Raw genomic sequence first — 21,250 nt, 5'->3', positions numbered from 1 at the left:
GCGTGGGGTTCGGGGTCCGCTGAAGGGCCCCGAAAAATTTGGTATTTTAGAGGGCGAACGGTGTCATTTGGTACGGTTTAGAACTATGACTCAGCTAGTCAAAGTTCTAATTTCAAGAGGGGACTATCGGTGTGATTTTTTTTTGGTCAGGACCCCCTGACCCTCCCCCCCCCCTAAATCCGCCACTGTAGCCTACTGTACAGTATACTTATTATGATCATCGGTTTTATTAGCACATCATCAGCATTAGCCATCCTATGTAGAGGCTTTTATTCACAGTTTTTCAAAACTTTTTAACATTCAAACAAATTTAACGAAGTCATACTCAGAGGTTTATGCAACAAAAACCTGAATCCGACAGTACTTGACATATAATAAAATCGTTCGTTAAGAAAAAATGAAGGACAATGAGGAATAAAAATGTTGTCGTATTCTCTCCATCTACATTGTTATGTGGCTAAGACGAAAAAATAGCAGGAAAAAAGCTTCAAGTAATTTTAAGATCTTTGAACTGCCTTACCGTAGGCCAACCCTACGCAGAGTCAATCTCAGTAGTAGGCTAGGCATATATATATATATATATATATATATATATATATATATATATATATATATATATATATATATATATATATATATATATATATATATATATATATATATATATATACTTTATATAGGCCTATATGTGCACCTATCAATTTTGATGGACGAATAACATCATATTCTAAAATATGAAACCCAATGCACACAGATTGAAAAAATTAAAAGGATAAAAAGAGACCTTGTCATCCTCAAAACACCTGCCGCCGTGTCCTGCGTTTATTTAGCAATGTTAGTGAGTCCAAATAAGCAATACAATCACCTACACATGAAAGTTGCGATTTCTAATGCCATTCAGTATGATAGGTTAATATACGTGCAAGGGTCGGGTTGTCAATTATTTGCCTTCATTTTACATTTATGTATAGTTACTCCGATGATTTATATTCTTAGCGGAACCGCATCCCGCTCCGGTTTTGAGTCAAGATAATAATTCCTGTTTTATGAATGAACTGTGCGTTGTGACCTTTTGACACACTTTTGTTGTTATGAAAAATACAATCAAAATAAACCAAATATTATTCTTTATAGTTGTGCTGAGTTTTCCCTTTCTATGATGTTGAGTCATCATCTCTGTATTTTCTTGCTTGTGTAGCTCATAAATCTCAAATCTCAAAGTTAAAGACAGAAAATGTGAAATTTTAGTACAATGCAAATGTTTTTTATCCGCCATAATGTTACCCGATGAGGACAAACACTTGCAAGCAGGTGTCAGCACTTGCGCGTGACGTCAATTGACCATATATGGAAAATGCTAATGAGTTCCGAAATAACAACATTGTACCGAGCGAGGGAAATCGTACTACGCTAAGACCAATTCACAGTTTTATCGCGGATCCTATTGACTTTTACACTTGTCAAGCATTGCTCAAGTGACTTAACACCTCAGGAATATATTTAGCACACATTTTTTGAGGTAGTGTACGCGAAGAAGCCAGAAATAACGGCAAGGGAATGACCAGCGCGCTGACCTCTATAAGACATGATGGACGTAAGCTAAAAGGTGAGGCATCACTCGGTCATGGTTTCTCTCCCATACCCTCAGCCTTTTCTTAACCCCTGCGTTTCTTTGGCTTGCCTTGTCAACGCCAATTTACTCCTTATGTATTGTCAATTCCGATGATGTATGATTTGGAGGGGGTTGGCGATGTTTAAGGGCTCAAACTTTCGGAATTTTCAGTTGTTTACTTTACCATGGGGCTCGCCTGCGCTTTCAGGCAACAGCGGTCATCAAATAAAAGGCCGGCCATCTTGTTTGTAATGGATGACCTGAGTATCAAGCGCGCGAGGCTAGCGCTGCGTTGCTTTAGCCAGGATTGCGTGTAAAATGTGTTGCAAGTGGGGGCTTCTGTATGCAAGACGACTTCACTTATGGTGGGACAATGGTTTCACAGATTGCTGGTGCGGATATCGTCCGACTTGAAATTTCCACACCGATTGACCTCCATATTCTTGTAGATTTCATCATGAATAGAAAAGGTCATTCATTGAATATGACATTTCCTGTCCTGTGTAGTAAAAAAGTCATTCCACCTTGTTTTAGCCAGGAAGTGGTCGCTTTGTATTTATTTGTCAACATTTAAGGTCAGTTTTTAGAAAGGCTAGTAATCCCAGTTCTTTTATATTGTTTAATAAGTCTTGTATAATTTGGTGCATTCTTTATATTTCTGCTCATAGGAAATTTGGAGTGTTCAAAGATTGTTTGATTTGTATGTAGATCTATATGACAACTTTAAGGTTTCTGTGTCATATCAAAAATCTGGTGATTAACAGAATGAAAAGCGCTAAATTTTTATTTTATTTTTTTTTTCATTTTTTATTTCAAATCTTATTTAAAGGTATCTGTTCTGGTATCTTGCTTCCATTAGCAAATTTTCTTGAAAAAAAGCTAATTTGTACAATTGGAGGATTTTTGTTTTTGGTCTGAACTTTGAAAGATAATAGCTTTGCAGGATATTTTGATACAGAAAGTGTGGTTTTGGGACATTTTTAGATGTGGATAGTAGGCCTATACTTTAAAACAATTTATAAATAGTTAAAATTGTGTACATATTAAAAAACAAGGGTTGCGTGAAAAAGATTTTAATGATGCGCTGCCTGAATTTCCAGTGCAAATATTTGCAAACTGAAAAAATATTTATCAAAATGATTCCTTTCAAGTTATCATACTTCTCCGATTTGTGTGCTGAATACGATGAATTATTTTCTTGCCCTTTTGAAAATAATTTTGAAGGAAGTTTGATATTGTTATTATTGTTGTTGTTGTTTTGGTTTTATTGGCTATTCATGGTAGCCTGAATTTTTACCATCTCAAGTCTTATACTCACCATGTATTTGAAATATGGAAAAAATTTATATTCACCAAAGTTATTTAAGAATGTATAACAGATTGTTGTATATAAGTAAGTTTTATGCAGCAATAAGGTTGATCACTAAGAGTGAAACATCGATACTAGTAAGGAGTTTTTACCACGTTTCTTCATAGTTCAGCAGCATAAAGGAATTAATTCAATCTTGCATCAAATGATAAAGGGTGTTAAAAATACATTGCCAATATCTAAAAGTATATATCTGCTGTTTCTTAAATATTACCACTTTGTTGGCATGAAAGGGGTCAGAATTGGCAGTCATCCAAATTTGTACAATTAGTAAATAGAAGGCCATCGATCTTAGTTTTATAGACTTAGTGAGAAATGTAAGCTGTCTTGTAGTTATAACTTATCAGCATTTAATGACAGACTAAAACAGTCTTTCTTTTTGCTGCCAAATATAAGTACTAATAAGACAAGAACCTTAAGTAAAGAAGAACGGCATATACAAAACGGCACACATAACATATTAAATGTATATGACCTATTCTTTTTGTGCTATCACAAACAGAGTGGCCCAAAAATCAATAAATGATATTCAACAGAAAAGAGCACAACAGAAAGGGTCACTTGGTGTGTAACTATAAATAATAACTTCAGGGGGCTTTATTGAAAACTGTTGTCATCTGTATCAGATATCAAATTTGGGGTCATCTCAGGTAATGTTTACTGAAGAACATAAAATAGGTTTGTTTTGTTGGATAAATTACTTAGATCTGAGAAAGAAAAGAAAAAAGAATTGTTTGGTAACAAAAGTCCTTGCTGAAGCAATATGGTGAGCATTTCAGATGTTTCTTCCTTGAGGGGAGTGTTAATAACAACCATAAAAATGTCAGTCTTTTTAGGTTGTAGCCTTCAATGTAGAGGCTTCCTTTAAAGTTCTTTGTGGTTTTCTTGAAGAGATTTACATACTAGATTTTAAAAGTAGATTAGCGGGGTCATTTGGTTGGTTTTTGTACCATGTACACCATCTTTTAAATCAAACCATAGGAGCAAATTATCTAATGGAGGGTATTCAGACGATACAATATACGATATGCGATGGTTCATTTCAGATTCCCCCACTGAAAAATGTCCCTTCAATAGTGATTGTAACTGTTGATAGCTATCAGCATATTTTTGATGATCTTGATAGAGGTGATATTAAGCATGTTCCCTTGTTGAAAGGGATTTTTGAAGAGGTAAAAAATTTGTTATGCCTTTATTGATAAGTAAATATATAAGTGTATATTTTCTTGTTGTGACTTTATTAGTGTTGTTTAAAGCATTCAACAGTAAATTCAGGAAACTTTTTGTGTAATATCGATATTGTAAATAAGATGGTTCTTAGAATTTATTGTTTCATTTATAATATTTGGTGGTTGAATTTAGATAATTTTCGTTTAATGTGATGAACTACTGTAAATATGAATATTTATAGTCAAAATCTTTCTGCAATTTTTTTTTTTTTTTTTTAATTTAAGATGGCTTAGGTTTTGGACTACCGTTACTACTAGTTTGCCTTGAAAGAAACTCCACAGCTTGCACAGGGTTTCTTTATTTCAGCTCTCCTTGTCTATGACATTTTCTGTTGCAGCATCCCTTAGCAGTGTGTCCATAAAGCCGACTTGTGTTCTTCCTGTCTTCTCTCTCTGAAGGTTACCGGAGAATAAAGTACTTCTCTTTGGGCAATACAGAAACCTGCATTGTGCAAGATGCATTCATCTTTACTGCATCTTTATGGACAGTCTTGAGGGCTTTCGGACCTGTTACTTGTGTGTCATTTGATTTTCAGGAAAAATATACCTTATTCACACTTGTTAACAAGTAAAGTACGGTACAATGAATCTCGATATGACTACAGTCAAATAAACCCACTTTTACTTTTGGAGTTCCCTTACTTATATGTCCCTCATCTATTGTACTTCCTGTTTGATTCCTATAGTTCATACATAAAATGATGTGTTTACTTTAAAAAAAGCAACCAACCTGCCCACTCCCCATAAGGAATATCTGGACAGCGGAAGGTCATTTTTGGGTGCACTATGGGATTCAGCAGGTCAAAAGGCCTGTGAAGTCGGACAAATTATTTGCTTTATAGTGTATATATTTTACTATGAAAACAACCTCCATAAAGACCACAGTTTGAAATTGACCATGTTAGAAGTCCAGTGGTGGAGTTGTTAGATGACGAGTAACATAAGAAAAGTTGACTGTGCACCACAACCATAGTTAGGTGATAACCACAGTCCTAAAAATGCTAACTAGTGTGAATGGGTTGAAGCCAATTCACATTTCTTCTTCAGCCAGTTCTTCTCCTAGCAGGTTGTCATTCTAAGTATTCTGGTTGGTTGTGTTTCTTTCTTTTTTTTTTTTCTTGATTTATTTTAGGGTCAGTGATTATGTAACTCAATAATACAAATTCCTCTGTGATAATGAAAAGACAAATTTTTATTCTCCTTGGTCAGTTTGAATTAGGGTCTTAGCGTGAGCCTCACCAATTTGCTTATTTTAAGGTATTTTTAAAATACAAACCTTCACTTGTACTCATAATCTTAAATCAATAATGCTTTTTTTTTTTCACTTTCAGCCTATTGAGTAGGATATCAGCCACATCTTCTGATTCATCCCAGTGTAAGAGTGAAATCCTAGGCCCCGTAATGGGCCGAATGCATTGAGGTGTGGGCATGAAGAAAATACATATTCATGAAGCTGTGGTACTATACATAGGGGCGCTGGCGGCCATAGGTAAGTTATCAGTGCTTCATTGGATCAATTACTTGGAACACTGTCAGCTCTTTTTTCACTGCAGGTTGTTGACTATGAGGGTTGATTTAAGTTAATCCAAAGTAGCCTTTTGGTTTTGAAGCCAGTGTACCAGAACTACCAGTCCTAACTATTTTTGAAGAGATTTTATTCTGAAAATAACATGGAAATGCTGGTTCAGAAAAACAGTATAAATGAATTGTATGGAAGCATTTGAACCAACAACAGATGAAGTGAGGGCTCACAAAAAAGATAAGCATTGTAAAGTTATGATAGAAATAATGAATTAAATATATTAAAAATACAGTAATGATACCTAAGAATAAAATAAGATCAGTTCATTTTCCACTGATATGGGTTTCTGAAAAATGTGATAATAATTTTTAAAAAAGCCACTGTCAGATGAAGTCAAGGCCTAATTAACAGACACGATGGGCACAGACTCATTGTGTGTTAGTATTAGCGTAGATTAAAGTGTAATTAATTAACCCATCTCGTGTTTTTGTCGTAACCACACTTGTTTTGGTTTGGAGAATCATATATATATATATATATATATATATATATATATATATATATATATATATATATATAGATGTGGTTGCTGTCAGTTTTTATTAGTGTGTGTTAACTTGGCAGAGAATTACAGATGATTATTTATGCGCATAAGTTCTTCCACTTTACATATTTGATCAGGCAGTTTGCTTTTTGTGTGGAATGTGCTAAAATTGGTATATAAAGTTAAAAACCCAACACAATTTAAACAAAGGAATTGAGCCCCCGAGACCCTAAAACAATAATAAAATAATAGAAATAAGTAAATAAGCTAATAAAATGCTGATTATGAAGTTCATAAGATAAATAAATAGCATTAATATTATGTTAATGAATAACAGAAATGTTCACTTAAGCCAAATGAATCATCAATTGTATACTTGAACTTCCCATTTTCAAATTTATTCATTGATAGACTGTTAAAGGATTAGGCAGGCTTCCTTTCATGAAGGTCAGTCATATTTTGCTCTGGGCCTTGCTAGACCTCGGCTCTTCTTGATGTGAATGCTCTCTAAGTGTTGAAAATGTTGATAATTTTTGATACCATTTTGGAAAATAATCTTGAATGGTTCAACTTTCTCAGTGGTTGGTAAACAAATTATGCTGGTATGTGTGTCCATGGCAGGGATGCTTATAGAATGCTAATTTCTGGACTATTTACCTGTGTTTTTCAGGCTTTTGTGATATTTGTTCTCATTGATAACAATAAACTTGTAAACATAAAGGTCATATTTGTGAGAGAAAAGATCCAGTTGGGGACTGTCCACAAGATGGCAGCTATAACCATACTTGCTGTCATATATTAATGGCTTCTGTTCTTGAATAAGATTTATACATATACGTACAATGAACTATGTAGTTGAATTATTGATTTACTACCGATATTCTAGTATCGTGACAGCAACTCAGTATGCATGTAAAATGGGCAGAGTGGGTTTTTATGATGGTCAGAATCTCTGTTATTTCCCATATAAGGAAGGGGCATTAAAATGAGATTTGAAATTTATGGGATGGAAGTGCTAAATTTAGGCTTCTGGTATAAATACAAGATTGCGGCCTTAGACGCAATCCCATTTATGACGTTACATAATAAGTAGGGAGTCGCCCTGGCGCCGTTATACAGCCACTTGTGCCTCTACCGCACTTCTTACATCATCTTGACCAATCGTTACGCGTCCTAATTGACATGTGACCCACATGTGCGCGTTGAAGATCTTAGCAGTAGCGGTCAGATCGTATCCAGCCTCCGGCACGAGCGGTCAACTATAGAGAGACGTGCAGCCGTCGACAACGCTTACTACTATACGTACAACAATAGAGGACAGTGTTTGAGTACAGCTAAAGTAGCAGATCGGTAAGTCTCTCACTTTATTTCGTTCAATATCAGTTCGTTACGTTATCATGGTCTACAGTTGGCATTATATCTCTTGTCGTTACTTAACACCGATGGACGTTGAGTTTTTTCCTCCGATCGTCGATCTTACCACTCCAGGATCTCAGCACCGGACTCAGAACTGTATGGTAGTTCGTTTAGTCACATTAGATACCCCGCTCGTTAGCTCTTAATAGACATGCAGGTGAAGCTTATTATTAATACACGTCCACTAGTATATTTTACGCATCCGTAGCTAATGAACCTCACCCCCGATAGTCATCCCTCTCGTTATTAGAACGCTCACCTTTACACTATCACTACAGATTAGTCGTTAGTAACACATTACATAGCCCCTTTTTACGCTTAAACTTGCCTTCCTATACGTTTTTCAGTTCAGATATGTTTACGCCATTCCCACGCACCACATCTGTGGACACATGCATGTTTAATTAGATGGCTCCAAAGTCTTCTCTAATCTGTAACCTAAGCTTACATCACTTAGGTCATTACGTAACTTTCACCGGACGAGCTAATTAGCGTCACATTAACCCAGCTCTTCAATAGAACCGACTTTAATACTTAACAGATGCTCATAGCCTAGTCACATCTTTTTGTCTCTACAACACCCCCTCCTACTACCAAGTCTTAGCACGCAATACCCTCACTTCACCCCACGCATTATTCCTTCATTCTTTGCAGCTTAGTACACATACGTTCAGCATGAAACCAGACAATCGGGAAGTTGTAGTTATGGGACATAGTTTCATCCGTCGACTTCGGGACGACAGTGACCTTCCCAACAATCTTGGTATTGCTGGATCTAGAGTACGCTACTTAGCGCGTGGTGGCGCTAACGTCCACAGCATGTGGCAATTTCCCGATCTTTGGAGCGCCGTTTCCTCAGCCGACTTCATATATTGTCAGTTGGGTGAAAATGACATTCGCCTTGGCCACGATCCCACACCAGTCATCCGTTCCATCCTGTTCTTAATTGATGAAATCCTCCGCCGTAACCGTCGCATTCACTTATACTGGGGCCAGCTTTACCCTCGAGCATACAAACAGAGGGGTTACCTGAAGCAGGAATCGGACCAGGAATCTTTCAATGGCCAAGTCGACGTTATCAACGACGAACTACGAAGACAACTTTCAACCAAGTCACGAGCACACTTCTGGAAACACGTGGGAATCCAAGATGCGTGGAAAGACGTCCTCTGCTCCGACGGAGTTCATCTGAACACACGGGGACGAAAACGTCTCTGGCGATCGATACGGGGCGCTGTAATCCATTCGCGACGTCATCTGCGTGAGTATACCACGCTCCTTGCATCAAGTCGCCTACTAACTATATTTAGTTTTATTGTTTATTCAGGTTATAATAATTATACGCATTCCGTTACGTTACACACGTTGCCATCATTTTATTCTTTTGATTCGCTTCTGTTTAAATAGTTGCGTACGTTTCACGTTTTCATGGCCTTTCGTTACATCGTAGCACATTCTGCAGTCGCTATCTCCTATCACCGCCACATACGTTTTATATTATCTCGTCTCATTCGTTACATGGTTTACACGTTTCATACTACATTAATTTATACGTTTTCAGATTACGTTCCGCACACTGAAACACGTTATACTTACGTTCGTTATTTCACTACATGCTACATCCGTTATTAAGCTACATACGTTACACGTTATTACCGTTAGATTCGTTACATTTTCCCGTTATACTCACTACAGACATGCCACATTAAGTTACACGTTTTCAGATTACTTTCCGCACAATGAAACACGTTATACTTACGTACGTTAATTCGTTACATGCTACATCCGTTACTATGCCGCATGCGTTACACGTTATCACGGCTAGATTCGTTACTGTTCCCGTTATGCTCGTTACACGTTATCGCAATAGTTCGTTACATTTTATCACGTTCCACTATTTACACATCCGTTCACGTACGTTGCTCGTCATATTAGCGGAACCTTTCCATCTTTTTACTCCTCTCACATAAAACAAACTCACACATACAGACACCCTCCCCCACTCACCCACATAGCTGGCAGGGCTAAAATCTCTGCTCAGGGAGTCACAACAATTCATTCTCTATTTCAGACCATGAGCCAACTTCCTCACATCCCTGCACCTCCCATGGAAGGATTCTCCTTCCTTCAAGCCTTGCAGGAACACGGGGAATACGCGACCGCCGTTATGACGGACGCAAACGTGCAGGTCGCGCATCAACACAGGCAAAACAGCTCGCCACGAGCAGCAGCCGCCGCCTCAAACCCAATTCCCTCTAGCGGATCGCTGATATCAGATGCGCACACAAGCAATACAGCTACTCAGGGTGTCATAAACAGCCCACCACCTGGCACCTCACAGGGTTACATGGGTAATCCTATCCAGGGTCAGGTGTCCCTGCACGGCCAAGCACCTTTACACACCGGGAGTCAAGAGGCTGTAAGGGCAGTGCCGAGTAACATGGGTTACTCTGCCCCATCTCAGCTGCCTACCACGCAGGGTTTCGTGGGTAACTCCGGACATGTCCAGCCTTCCACGTCGTCGCAGAGTAACTTGGGTTTCTTTGCCACAACACACTCTCCCTTCCCTCAGGGTTACATGGGTAACCCGGGTTACATGGGTAACCCAGCCCAGTCTCAAGTTCGTCAGTCGTCACAGGGTAACACGGGTTACGCCTCTAATCCCGGTCCTTCGTCCTCTCAGGGTTACATGGGTAATCCTTCTTCTAACCAGGCACAGTTTCAGCCACCCACTCACCTCCACTGCCCGGCTCAGGACCAGGGCTCTCAAGGTAAGAGCCACTATTCACTTTTAGACCAGCATGTCCCCAAGAACCTCAGGGAAAAAATCTGGGCTAAAGAGTTCGTGGATATGAAATCGCTCCTTCCCCCCTCGTCAAATACGCTTACTTCTTCAGAAATTTCTACGCCCCAACAACTCGTTACACAGCCCAATGTCGACGACGACGGGAATATTTCGTTTAAGTTGGCTCCTGCACACAAACGTTCGTCTCCGATAACCCCGTATCAATGGCAGTGCGCATTCCACGTTTTTAGTGTCATTCACCTTCAGCGCTTCCCAACGGAAGCAGTGAGCCTCCTTCATTACGCAAACCGCATTCTCGAAATGCAGGCCAACAAATTCCCTAATTGGCGTCGCTACGACGAGAAGTTCAGAGCACAACAAAAGTCCCCTGGATTCAACTGGGAGGACCCTAACGGAGTTATATTGGCGGAGGTCACTTTCATTGCGAGACGTGATCAAGACCAAGTCCCACAATCAGCCTCCAGACCTGGCTTCTGTTTTCGCTGGAACGAGGGACAGCCATGCAACCCGCTCACGTGCCGTTTCCCCCACCAATGCATGGGCTGCAGGGGCAGTCACCCCCGTTCCTCTTGCCCCCAACTTTCGTCAAAGCCCTCTCCATTCAAAATGTCCCGCCAACGATCCCACTCCTTTCGAGCCTCCGGCCCTTCCCCCTACCAACCCAGACCCAGCTTCCGAAGATTCTAGTTCCCCTCTCCAGCAGGCCATTCTCCAAAACAAGCCGTACAATCAGGACCAGTCCATCACCACCCCCGTAAAACCCCAGATCCTCGAACGTTACCTCACAAATTACGACATCGTCACGTCTCAATTTCTAGTTACGGGGTTTTCAGAAGGTTTTAAAATCCCCTTTTCAGGTTCCCTCCCTCAAAATTCTACTAAAAACTTACAGTCCGCCTCCGACACTTCCCAAGCGTTAGACGACAAAATTCTCACCGAAGTCCAAGCGGGTCGTTTATTGGGCCCTCTCGCCACCCCTCCTTTTCCAAATTTTAAAATCTCCCCTGTCGGCGTCGTCCCCAAAAATTCCCCAGGCAAATTTCGCTTTATCCACCACCTCTCCCACCCCGAAGGCCATTCGGTTAATGACGGCATTAACCCAGAACATTCTTCAGTGCAATACGCCACAGTCGCCGACGCCATACGCTTAGTCAAGACCGTTGGAAAGGGAGCCTTCATGGCAAAAACAGACATTGAAAATGCTTTTCGTATCATTCCGATTCATCCAGACTACCGCTTTCTGTTAGGCTTTCGACATCGCCAGTTTTTCTATTTCGACAAAACATTGCCTATGGGTCTTTCGTGTTCATGCAGCCTCTTCGAAAAGCTTAGTTCGGCACTGCAGTGGATCGCAGCTACAAAGCTAGACATTCCCCACATGACTCACTTACTAGACGATTTCCTTGTCGTAGAAAGCTCTTACCAAGGTTGTTCGAACAAGTTGCAACAATTTCTTCATACGTGCAAGGACATCGGGATACCCATCGCTGCAGACAAAACAACTGACCCGGCCACGACCATAACGTTCGCGGGCATTGAGCTAGACTCTGTAAAGCAAGAGGCCCGACTTCCCGCCGAAAAAATCTCAAGGTGTTTAGAGTTAATTCAGTCTCACCTCCGCAGTAAGAAAATCACATTGAAAGAGCTTCAGTCGATCATTGGTCTCTTAAATTTCTGCTGCTACATCATTCCCGCTGGCCGAGCCTTCCTTCGCAGACTCATAAACTTGACAATAGGGGTCTCTAAACCATACTTCAAAGTCCGTCTTAACAGCGAATCTCGAGCCGACCTGAATATGTGGAGAAGTTTTCTACTCGAGTTCAACGGAAGAGGTTTCTTCCACGACGACGCATGGGAAGGTTCGAACACCCTTCACCTGTACACCGACGCTTCTAGCCAACATGGGTTCGGCGCGATACTCAACTCTCTGTGGTTCTGGGGACCCTGGGCTGATCACTTGAAGCAATTAAACATAGCCGTTCTTGAAATGTATCCTATAGTGGCAGCTTTCAGCCTATGGCGTGACACTTTCGCTCACAAAAAAGTCATCGTTCATTCAGACAATCAAGCGCTAGTATACGTTCTAAACAAATGTTCGACAAAAGAAAAAGTTATTCTCCGCTTACTTCGCAAACTAACCCTTGTTGCGTTATCCTACAACATTCTATTCAAAGCCGAACATATTCCAGGTTCTGACAACGTCGCAGCTGACGCTCTTTCTCGCTTCGATTTTCAGACTTTCCGCTCTACGCAAACGACAGCCACACCCCATCCCGTTCCGCTGCCCAGTCATCTGTCACCCGAGATCTTACTGGCCGACTAAACAATACAATCAACGCAGCCTTGGCCCCTTCAACGCGACGTTCGTACGGAAAAATCGACAACCTATTACAGGATTTTCAGGCGTCCACCGGTTTAGTACCCTTCCCCGCAGACGCTACGATAACGGCGCTCTTTGCTCAATATTTGGCGATCCGCTATAAGCCCAACTCCATAAAAACTTTCATGTCAGCTTTAAGCTACAGATACAAAATGCGAAATATGACGGACCCCACAGCCACTTACCTGGTGCGTCAGACGCTTCAGGGCTTACAGAGACTACAGCCTTCTCAGGACACACGCCTGCCAATCACTCTACCTATCCTTGAAAAACTCGTATCCGCCGCCTCACACGCTTTCGATTCGAGTTACAATGCAATCCTGTACAAGGCCATGTTCTCTTTAGCCTTTTTCGGCTTACTGCGCATTAGTGAGATCACGGCAGGACCATCGCCTCATACGCTCTTACGGGACGATCTACGTTACGATCAGACCAGCCATCAACTGACTCTAACCTTTGGATCGTTTAAACACTCATCAGTCACCTCTAACTTCCAGATTTCAATCATCTCGCAACCTACGATATGCCCGGTGTCCATCTGTAAAGCTTACCTCCAAGCCCGCCCGGCCTCCACCTACCCCCACCTCTTCGTAAATCAGGACGGGTCTCCAGTGAGGCGTTCCCAATTCAACAGAGCCTTACAAGTATGCCTTGCGTCCGCTTCAATCGCTAACACGAACATAAGAAGTCATAGTTTTCGTATCGGGGGCGCAACCTTAGCTGCTAGCAGGGGTATGTCCGACCAACAGATCCGTTCGTTGGGGCGATGGCGCTCCAACGCTTTCAAGAAATACATCCGCTTTTAGAACCATTGACTAGACTCTTTTCTTTCCCGATTACAGGAGATTTATGTATTTATAAGCGATAGCTTACTTTACATCAATTTTATACGTTTATTTCGTTATAGAACTCATATACTGAAACGCAAGGGTATGTACGACCAACTGACCCTTCGGGGCGACGACGCTCCGATTACGTTAAAGATATACATACGTCTATAGGAGCATGGACTTGTCACTTCCCCTCTACTGATTGCAGTGGTTTAAGCATTTTTAAAAGACAGCATAGTTTTACAACAACTTTATACGCTTATATTGTTATAGAGCAAAGGACTGATACGCAAAAAATTTTACCAAAGGACTTTACAACACAGTTCCAGGTACTTCAAAACTAAATTAAATATCCTTTTCCTCTCATATACGCATCAATGTTCAATAATTAAATTGTTCATATCTCATTATAGGTGTTTTTTCTTTATTTACATTTTTTGGGTGGCGGAAAAACCCCAGGTACATGCTACACATGTCCTGGCGTTTTCATGGCGCTATTTTCCAGCCACCTTTAATAATTACGTCATTTCCAGCTGTGCCTCATTCGTACATAAACGCAGTTCGCGATCTACGTATGCATAACGGGTCGTCTGGGTGACTCCCTACCGCCACTATGTCAATGACCTAATTATCAAACATAGCAAAAAATGTCTCTTTTCATTCATTTTTCTACTTATTTGCATAAGGAATAAATACAAGATTGCGGCCTTAGACGCAATCCCATTTATGACGTTACATAATAAGTAGGGAGTCGCCCTGGCGCCGTTATACAGCCACTTGTGCCTCTACCGCACTTCTTACATCATCTTGACCAATCGTTACGCGTCCTAATTGACATGTGACCCACATGTGCGCGTTGAAGATCTTAGCAGTAGCGGTCAGATCGTATCCAGCCTCCGGCACGAGCGGTCAACTATAGAGAGACGTGCAGCCGTCGACAACGCTTACTACTATACGTACAACAATAGAGGACAGTGTTTGAGTACAGCTAAAGTAGCAGATCGGTAAGTCTCTCACTTTATTTCGTTCACCTCCTCCCTCCCCGTCAGCTTCTTTTCTAAGTCCTTTTTCCTCCTTTCCGCTTAGTCTGTCTTCAAAACGTTTTTCCGCTAGTTCAAATCCAGTCCTTAGCGGCGCTATTTTCCAGCCACCTTTAATAATTACGTCATTTCCAGCTGTGCCTCATTCGTACATAAACGCAGTTCGCGATCTACGTATGCATAACGGGTCGTCTGGGTGACTCCCTACCGCCACTATGTCAATGACCTAATTATCAAACATAGCAAAAAATGTCTCTTTTCATTCATTTTTCTACTTATTTGCATAAGGAATAAATGCCTTTTTAAAAGTATTGGTTTCAAGGTGGCTGATTCTCAGTTATTCTTGCTTAACCAACTACATGTCTGAACCATAGCAACATGTTAGTATCATGTAGGTGTCATGTGCCCATAAAGGTGAAAGAGAGAGAAAAGGCAATGGTGATTTTCTGAATTTTATGATTAAAGCATAATTTAAGAGATGAGACCTTTGAAAGATTAATGTAATTTCTGCCTCTGAGATGTTCCTGCCATAATTGAAATAGTTTAAAAGCCCTTTGTATATACTGGCCCTACAGGCTTGATGGCAACTTTGGTGGTACAAAATCTATGAAAGCACTTATGAAGTGTTCAAAAAAATTTCATCTTATAAACTCAAAAACTCACTTTATGACAAACCACAGAATACTCAGAGGAAACATCGCGCATCCTGCTCACCTTTTTATCCAAAATGGCACCATTTTAATTGCTTAAATTGATAGTGTCCATTATTATCCAATCACCTTTAGGCCAGTGTGCTCTGCTTTGGGGCCCAAAGGCCAATTAGGCTGAAAGGTTTTGGGCAGGGACTGAAGTGGACTGGTTTTTGAGAAAAGATGAAAAATCATAATCTGTAATCAGAACCAATTTTACCATTGCTTTTCTTTGTCTAGTTAGATTTTATTTTTATGTAGCATGAAATATTCTGTGGTTTTTACAGTCATTTGAGCCTCAACATTTCTGTCATGTAAAAAAGAGGCAGTTTAGTTTTTAAAAATGTCGACATATGATATCAGTTAGACTTGTTTAGAAAACAAATTGGCATACTTGGACTTGTAAAAAATAGATCTGTAGAAAGAAAAGTTGATATGTAACCAGTGCAGCAGTGATTGATACTGCCCTTGGCTTAAAATCAAATAAAGTACAATTGGTTTACTGTTCTTTGAAATTCAGTACATGAAAAAATTGTTAATCATAATATAACTTGAACAAGTACCCTAGAAGTAAAGAAAAATAAACATATTTTAACCTCACAGGGCTGAGTCAGTCTATGGTCTTTTTGCATCACTTGCTTCAGTAAATGCAGCCTAAATTATTCCACCAGCACGTCACCGCAAAATGTGAGGACATAATTGGTTGGTCCTCTTTTGGGTCTTGACCTCATCGTGGAATGTGGAGTTAGTTTTCAGGTCATAGGGGTGATGTCAAGAATGAGAGATTGTGAGGGTTGGAATATCTTGGGAGGAAAAAACACCATAGGTAGCTTTTACGCTTGCACTGGATGAGAATGGTGATGAAATTTTATATCAAAATAATCATTGAATTATGGAAAATGGATTTTTTTTTGGACAGGACCAAAAACAGAATAATGGCAATACAGGCCCGTAGCCAGCAATTTCAAATGGGGGGTTCGTTTTCTGAAAAAGTGGACCTTTTATCATAAAACCTTCATGTACCTAGATCAAATTTTATCCAAAGTGGACCTTTTCCCAGCAAAAAGGGCAGTTCTTTCGAACCCCCCCCCCCTGGCTACGGGCCTGGCAATATGACCCCCACTGTTGGATGGCAGGTTAAAAATAACGAAATATGTACAAAAAGGTGGTAGATGGATTCTACATAAAGGTCATAAAATTAATCTAGGGAAAAGGGAACATTGTTAGCCTATTGAACAGATTACAGAACAGACTGGAATAGTGAAAAAAAATGTGAATTTTCATTAAGGTGTAGGCAAGTTGGGACTAGAATAAAGCTAGATATGATTAAGCTAATTTGGTATAGAATTAGTCCAGGCATGAATAGCAGCAAATATGACCAAGCATAATAGGCAAATTTCAAAAAGCAGAGAATCAAATGTCTGTCTATTTATCTAAAGACACAAATTATCTGGGAATATCTTGTGAAAAGTCAATCTGTCCCCTTGGTAGAGTGTAGGACAAGGCCAGGTAGGGCTAGAATTAGGTCAGGCATGACCATGCCAGTTTGGGCTGTTTAACCCCGCTTTACACTGTTATATACGGATAATATAGTTATGGAATATTAAGTGGGTGTGGCGTTTTGATGGATTCCTGTTAATTATCTCATCAAACCAGTGTCACACGTTACTGTCCCATGCATAAACAACCCCTTTTGGAACTAAATAGCAAACAGTTTGAATTGCAATCTCTGTCACTTTTTATTTGAAGTGTTGATGAAAAAAAAGCAAGGGAATGAAGGGTAACACCTTCATCTGTCTTTCTTGATTTTTTTACATGTAAATCAACATATCAATTGTCAACATTCCACAGCCCTTTTCTACTCTTATTTGTCAAGGAATTTTCACGAAATGGTTCAACTGAAAACCTTTTTTTTTTCAGGACAAAAGGGCCATTTACAATGCAATATAAATGTGTAATTGTTCAATTTGTGAGTAAATGTTGCAAAACAAGTTTAGAATATTTACAGCTTATTGATGGTGAATTGTGTGTCATGTGCAAGAAAAAATTGTGAAGCTCCCCTTGCTCATTACAATAGCCACCAGTACTGTTTCAGCCAACTGTTATTACTAGAATCATATATACTGGAGACAGTTCAAATGTGTACATCAAGAATATTTTTTTAAATGGGGTCATGGTTTTACTAGCATGGCAAATAGAGGTAGGTCAAGGTATGCACATTACTGTCAGTGTGTGCCAGTTACGTAAATAGAGAGCCTAAGGTTATTGACCTGGAGGTATTCAGCTGTGTGTGTGTGTGTGTGTGTGTGTGTGTGTGTGACTCTCTCTCTCTCTCTCTCTCTCTCTTTGTGTGTGTGTGTGTGTGTGTGTGTAAGTGTATGTGAAACTGTATGTTTGAAACTGTATGTGTGTGAGTATGTGTATGTGTGTGTGAATACATGTAAGTGTAACTGTATTTGTGAAACTGTGAGTGTGTGTGTTTATGTGAGTGTATGTGTGTGTGTGTGTGTGTGTGAAACTGTGTGAATGTGTGTGTGTGTGTGTGTGTGTGTGTGTGTGAAACTGTGTGAATGTGTGTGTGTTTATGTGTGTGTGTGTGTGTGTGTGAGTGTGTGTGTGTGAAACTGAGTGAGTGTGTGTGTGTGTGTGAGTGTGTGTATTTGTGGAGGGGGGGGGGGGGGGTCACAGAGAACCACATGCTTGGAACACTGCACCCTTTAACTTATTCTGTTGGCTTGGCCCACGTTTCACCAAAGAACTTTGGGCATAAGAATGTCCTTATTTTCAGACATAGTGTACTGAAAACTGCAATAAGTCTGTTGAAGAACACTGAACTAAAAAAGTTACTGTTGGTCTAAAACATCAGCTATTCCTACTTTTTGTGTAGAGTGACTAATACCAGTATTTAAGTGTACTACTACGGATTTAGCCTGCATTTAAGTAGACCAAAATTTTCGCTCTTATAGCTCAGGCCAACTTAAGACTCTGGGTCTTTTGTTAAATGTGGCCCTGTGCTATGAATTACATAACCTTTGTGACCCACTAGTGCTTAGTCCTTTAGAAATATGGACCCTAGTTGTGTAACAACATAGCCTATATAAATACGATGGCAATTTTCCATTATATCCAAGCTGGTCAAGTTTTCCAAGTTCTGCTTCATACAAAACATAGCTTGCATTAGTAATATCTTGAATTTAAATAAGTTGGTTTATTTTGAAAGGTCATACAGCCCGGCCATTGAGTCGGAATGACCATTACATCGCTGGTCAAAAGGAAGGGGTCAATTTACGGTCAAACGTGGTGAGGAGGTTTGACAAAATCATAATGGAGATCAGAAGGAGAGTAAACATTATTTGAGAGTAATTTCTCTGTATTTATAGAGCGGTTACTGAGTGCGAGGTCAGGAACTCATACTGGCTGTATTAAAACTGAGATTACTGATGACCAAATCGCTTGACATGGGATTTAGAATTCCAAGGTCGACCCATAGCAAAATTTTAGGCTTATTTGCAAACTGTGGCTGCAAATTTTCTGCAAATTTGCAAGGATTTTGCCATACAAATGAGATTTGTTTTAAATTTGAAAGAATATATATATGAAGACTTCTTGCAATTTTGCTGCAAACCTTAGATGCTCTTGTAAATTTGCTACAAACTTTGCGTTTTACTAAGGGGATGTGTTGGAAGCTGATCAGATTGTTTTGATGTAAATTGAGTTTGTTTTAAGTATAGGTTAGTCATACTTTTACCACATACTGGCATTAGAAACATATTGGATGGCACCTTTGGTGCATTCAGGACGAGTTGATCCACGGAATCATATATATCCACAGATCAGATATGGCCAACCTGCTACAGTAATTTGGTCTGCTGATCTGTTGGTCTGAGAATCAGCATTGGTTGTGAATATGGCCCACGTATTGTCTGTATGTATGTATGTCCACTTGATGTTTTAACTTGTTGTGGAAGAGAAAATGTGAAGAATGCTTGTGTATGCACACGCACATGCATGCACGTTATTTTGTTATAGGCTGAAAAGGGAATCAGAAATTTGAGTAACTGTAAAGAAATTTCGTTTTGAAATACACTAAATAGCTGTGTTGACATTTATTTTTGTCTTTTAGTTGCATCGTTCTGTTTAGTTTGATGGAAGAGGTCAGAGTGGAATGTACTATTGGTTGACCTGATGCCAATTTCAAGAGCAATAAGCTATCCTAGTGAGGCCTGTGCCAAGTGTCCTCAGCCTGACTTCTTTCTTTTTCATAGAATGGTTGAGATTGTAACTTTTGAAAATAAAGATGTAAATTATATAAATTCTTGAAATCAAAATATGAAATTTACCAAAGAAAACATGGTGTATTTTTTTTTCTGAAGATTATAGCTTACTTTGCCATTTTGCATCAAAAATCGATTAATCTTGATCCTGTGGTCCCCTTGATGACTGATATTGCTTCAAAACTAAATAAAAGTGAAAAAAAAATCTTGGATATTGTTTAAATTGGTGCGCTTAGCACATAATTAACAGTCATTGTAAGTGTTAAGAAATCCATCCCTGTATGGAGACCTTCAGCCAGCTCTGTGTACAGTCCATGTTCTATGTTACAAATTGAGCAATAAATTTCAGCCCAGCTGTATGGATTTTTGCCTAGTTGTGTGTTTACACAGTATTGATATCTTCACACTTTCTATTATTTCATGCGTGCAGATTGCCAACCCCCCCCCCCCCCCCATTACACACTTTTTAAATATGTTTGATGATATGGTTTTGCTTCTTTTCAGTGTATAATATAAAATGAGTGGGTTGTTTTAGAATAGGACATAAGTTAGAATAGCATATGACTTCTTCATTGAAGATTTAGGTAACATATTTGTGATAATACCTTTTTCAATCAATTAATATGTGCATATCCCAAATAATTTTTGGCATGTAACCAGGCTTGTGGAACTTATTATGATGAGTGCCTTGCCTTCTTCAGCATATTTTGTTAATGTGCAGGTTTTGCTAATTGTGCAAAATAAACACTTGAACTTTGGTGAATGTAAATAAGGATTTTTTTTCTTGCATTACATTTTTTTTTGCCAATTTCTAATTATTTAGTGATATCTTGTTCTTGCTGAAAATTTAAACTATAAGTTTAAGTTGTATACGTTGTGTGAGATCTTAGAGTTCTCACATACCCAGAGAGATTGCTTTGTTTCATGGAATGAATGCATCTCAATTAACAACTTCGTCTTCTTTTTCAATTTCAGCCCCTGAAGTTGCATCGAAGTGTGCCATCACCTATCCTTATTCCTCTCCCTACGTCTCTCCTGTCTACGAGCAGCTCACGCCATCTGGAGGGTGCGTAAGTTCTAATATCACTCCTAGTCGCAAGGAAGTCCACGTGATCAACCTACAGGGAACGTTGCTCGGAGGAGACCATCCTGTTATAACTCTACATATTCTACCTCTAGAGTTCACCGGTAAGGTTTTATTTGTAATGAATAGGTATGAATTTAACAGATAAGGCCTTGCTCACAACAAGTTGGTCCATGGACTATATAGTCTGCCGAACAAAAACGGTACACAACTGAACCCCCCACCTACCCCACCCCCCCCCACCCCCACGTGTGTCGTTCCAGCAGGGGCAGAGCTATTAAATTTTGGCACATTTTCAAGTAGGTCTTGCCATATTTGATCTAGGAACTAGTTAGTTTGCGCATCAACTAGTTGTGAACACAGCCTTGGTCACATGCTCTAAGTCCTGTTTGTATGTATGCAGCCAGTGCAGGTATGAATTGAGCAGATAAGTCACATATTTTAAGTCCTGTTTG

The 21,250-nt window shown here is 39.7% G+C and overlaps 2 protein-coding genes across 4 annotated transcripts in view; both read left to right on the top strand.

Annotated features, from left to right (window-relative positions):
* The first annotated feature begins 1,352 nt into the window (after positions 1 to 1,352).
* The window catches only part of LOC106178531 (transforming growth factor beta receptor type 3), a 37,643-nt gene continuing 17,745 nt past the window's right edge, over positions 1,353 to 21,250 (top strand). The window contains exons 1-3 of one of the 2 annotated variants that reach the window (XM_013561742.2): positions 1,353 to 1,606; positions 5,542 to 5,699; positions 20,687 to 20,899. In XM_013561742.2, coding sequence (XP_013417196.2) covers positions 5,639 to 5,699; positions 20,687 to 20,899 — 274 coding nt within the window. In that variant the 5' untranslated portion in view covers positions 1,353 to 1,606; positions 5,542 to 5,638. Of the gene's footprint in view, positions 1,607 to 1,692; positions 2,188 to 5,541; positions 5,700 to 20,686; positions 20,900 to 21,250 lie in introns of those variants that run through there. The other variant, XM_013561743.2, reaches the window with a different exon arrangement.
* Positions 7,381 to 14,115, top strand: LOC106152749 (uncharacterized). Of its 2 annotated transcripts, XM_087008634.1 has the most exons (4): positions 7,382 to 7,626; positions 8,347 to 8,953; positions 9,764 to 10,463; positions 12,735 to 14,115. In XM_087008634.1, the coding sequence occupies exons 3-4, from the start codon at positions 9,767 to 9,769 to the stop codon at positions 13,682 to 13,684; spliced, it is 1,647 nt and encodes a 548-aa protein (XP_086864760.1). In that variant the 5' UTR covers positions 7,382 to 7,626; positions 8,347 to 8,953; positions 9,764 to 9,766; the 3' UTR covers positions 13,685 to 14,115. The 2 variants fall into 2 exon arrangements, with proteins under 2 accessions (XP_086864761.1, XP_086864760.1); XM_087008635.1 differs by lacking the exon at positions 8,347 to 8,953 and having other exon boundaries at positions 7,381 to 7,626.

This window comes from Lingula anatina, chromosome 3 (assembly GCF_051362555.1).
Source record: "Lingula anatina isolate TDL-2025a chromosome 3, LinAna3.0, whole genome shotgun sequence".
In the NCBI taxonomy this organism is placed as follows: Eukaryota; Metazoa; Brachiopoda; class Lingulata; order Lingulida; family Lingulidae; genus Lingula; species Lingula anatina.
This window is presented reverse-complemented; position numbering and strand designations above follow the sequence as displayed.

Excerpts from the sequence above, each read along its gene's own strand:
- LOC106152749 (XM_087008635.1), top strand. The coding sequence starts at position 9,767 with ATGAGCCAACTTCCTCACATCCCTGCACCTCCCATGGAAGGATTCTCC. Across the intron at positions 10,464-12,734 it reads TCAGGACCAGGGCTCTCAAG|ACTTTCCGCTCTACGCAAAC; the intron begins GTAAGAGCCACT and ends TTCGATTTTCAG.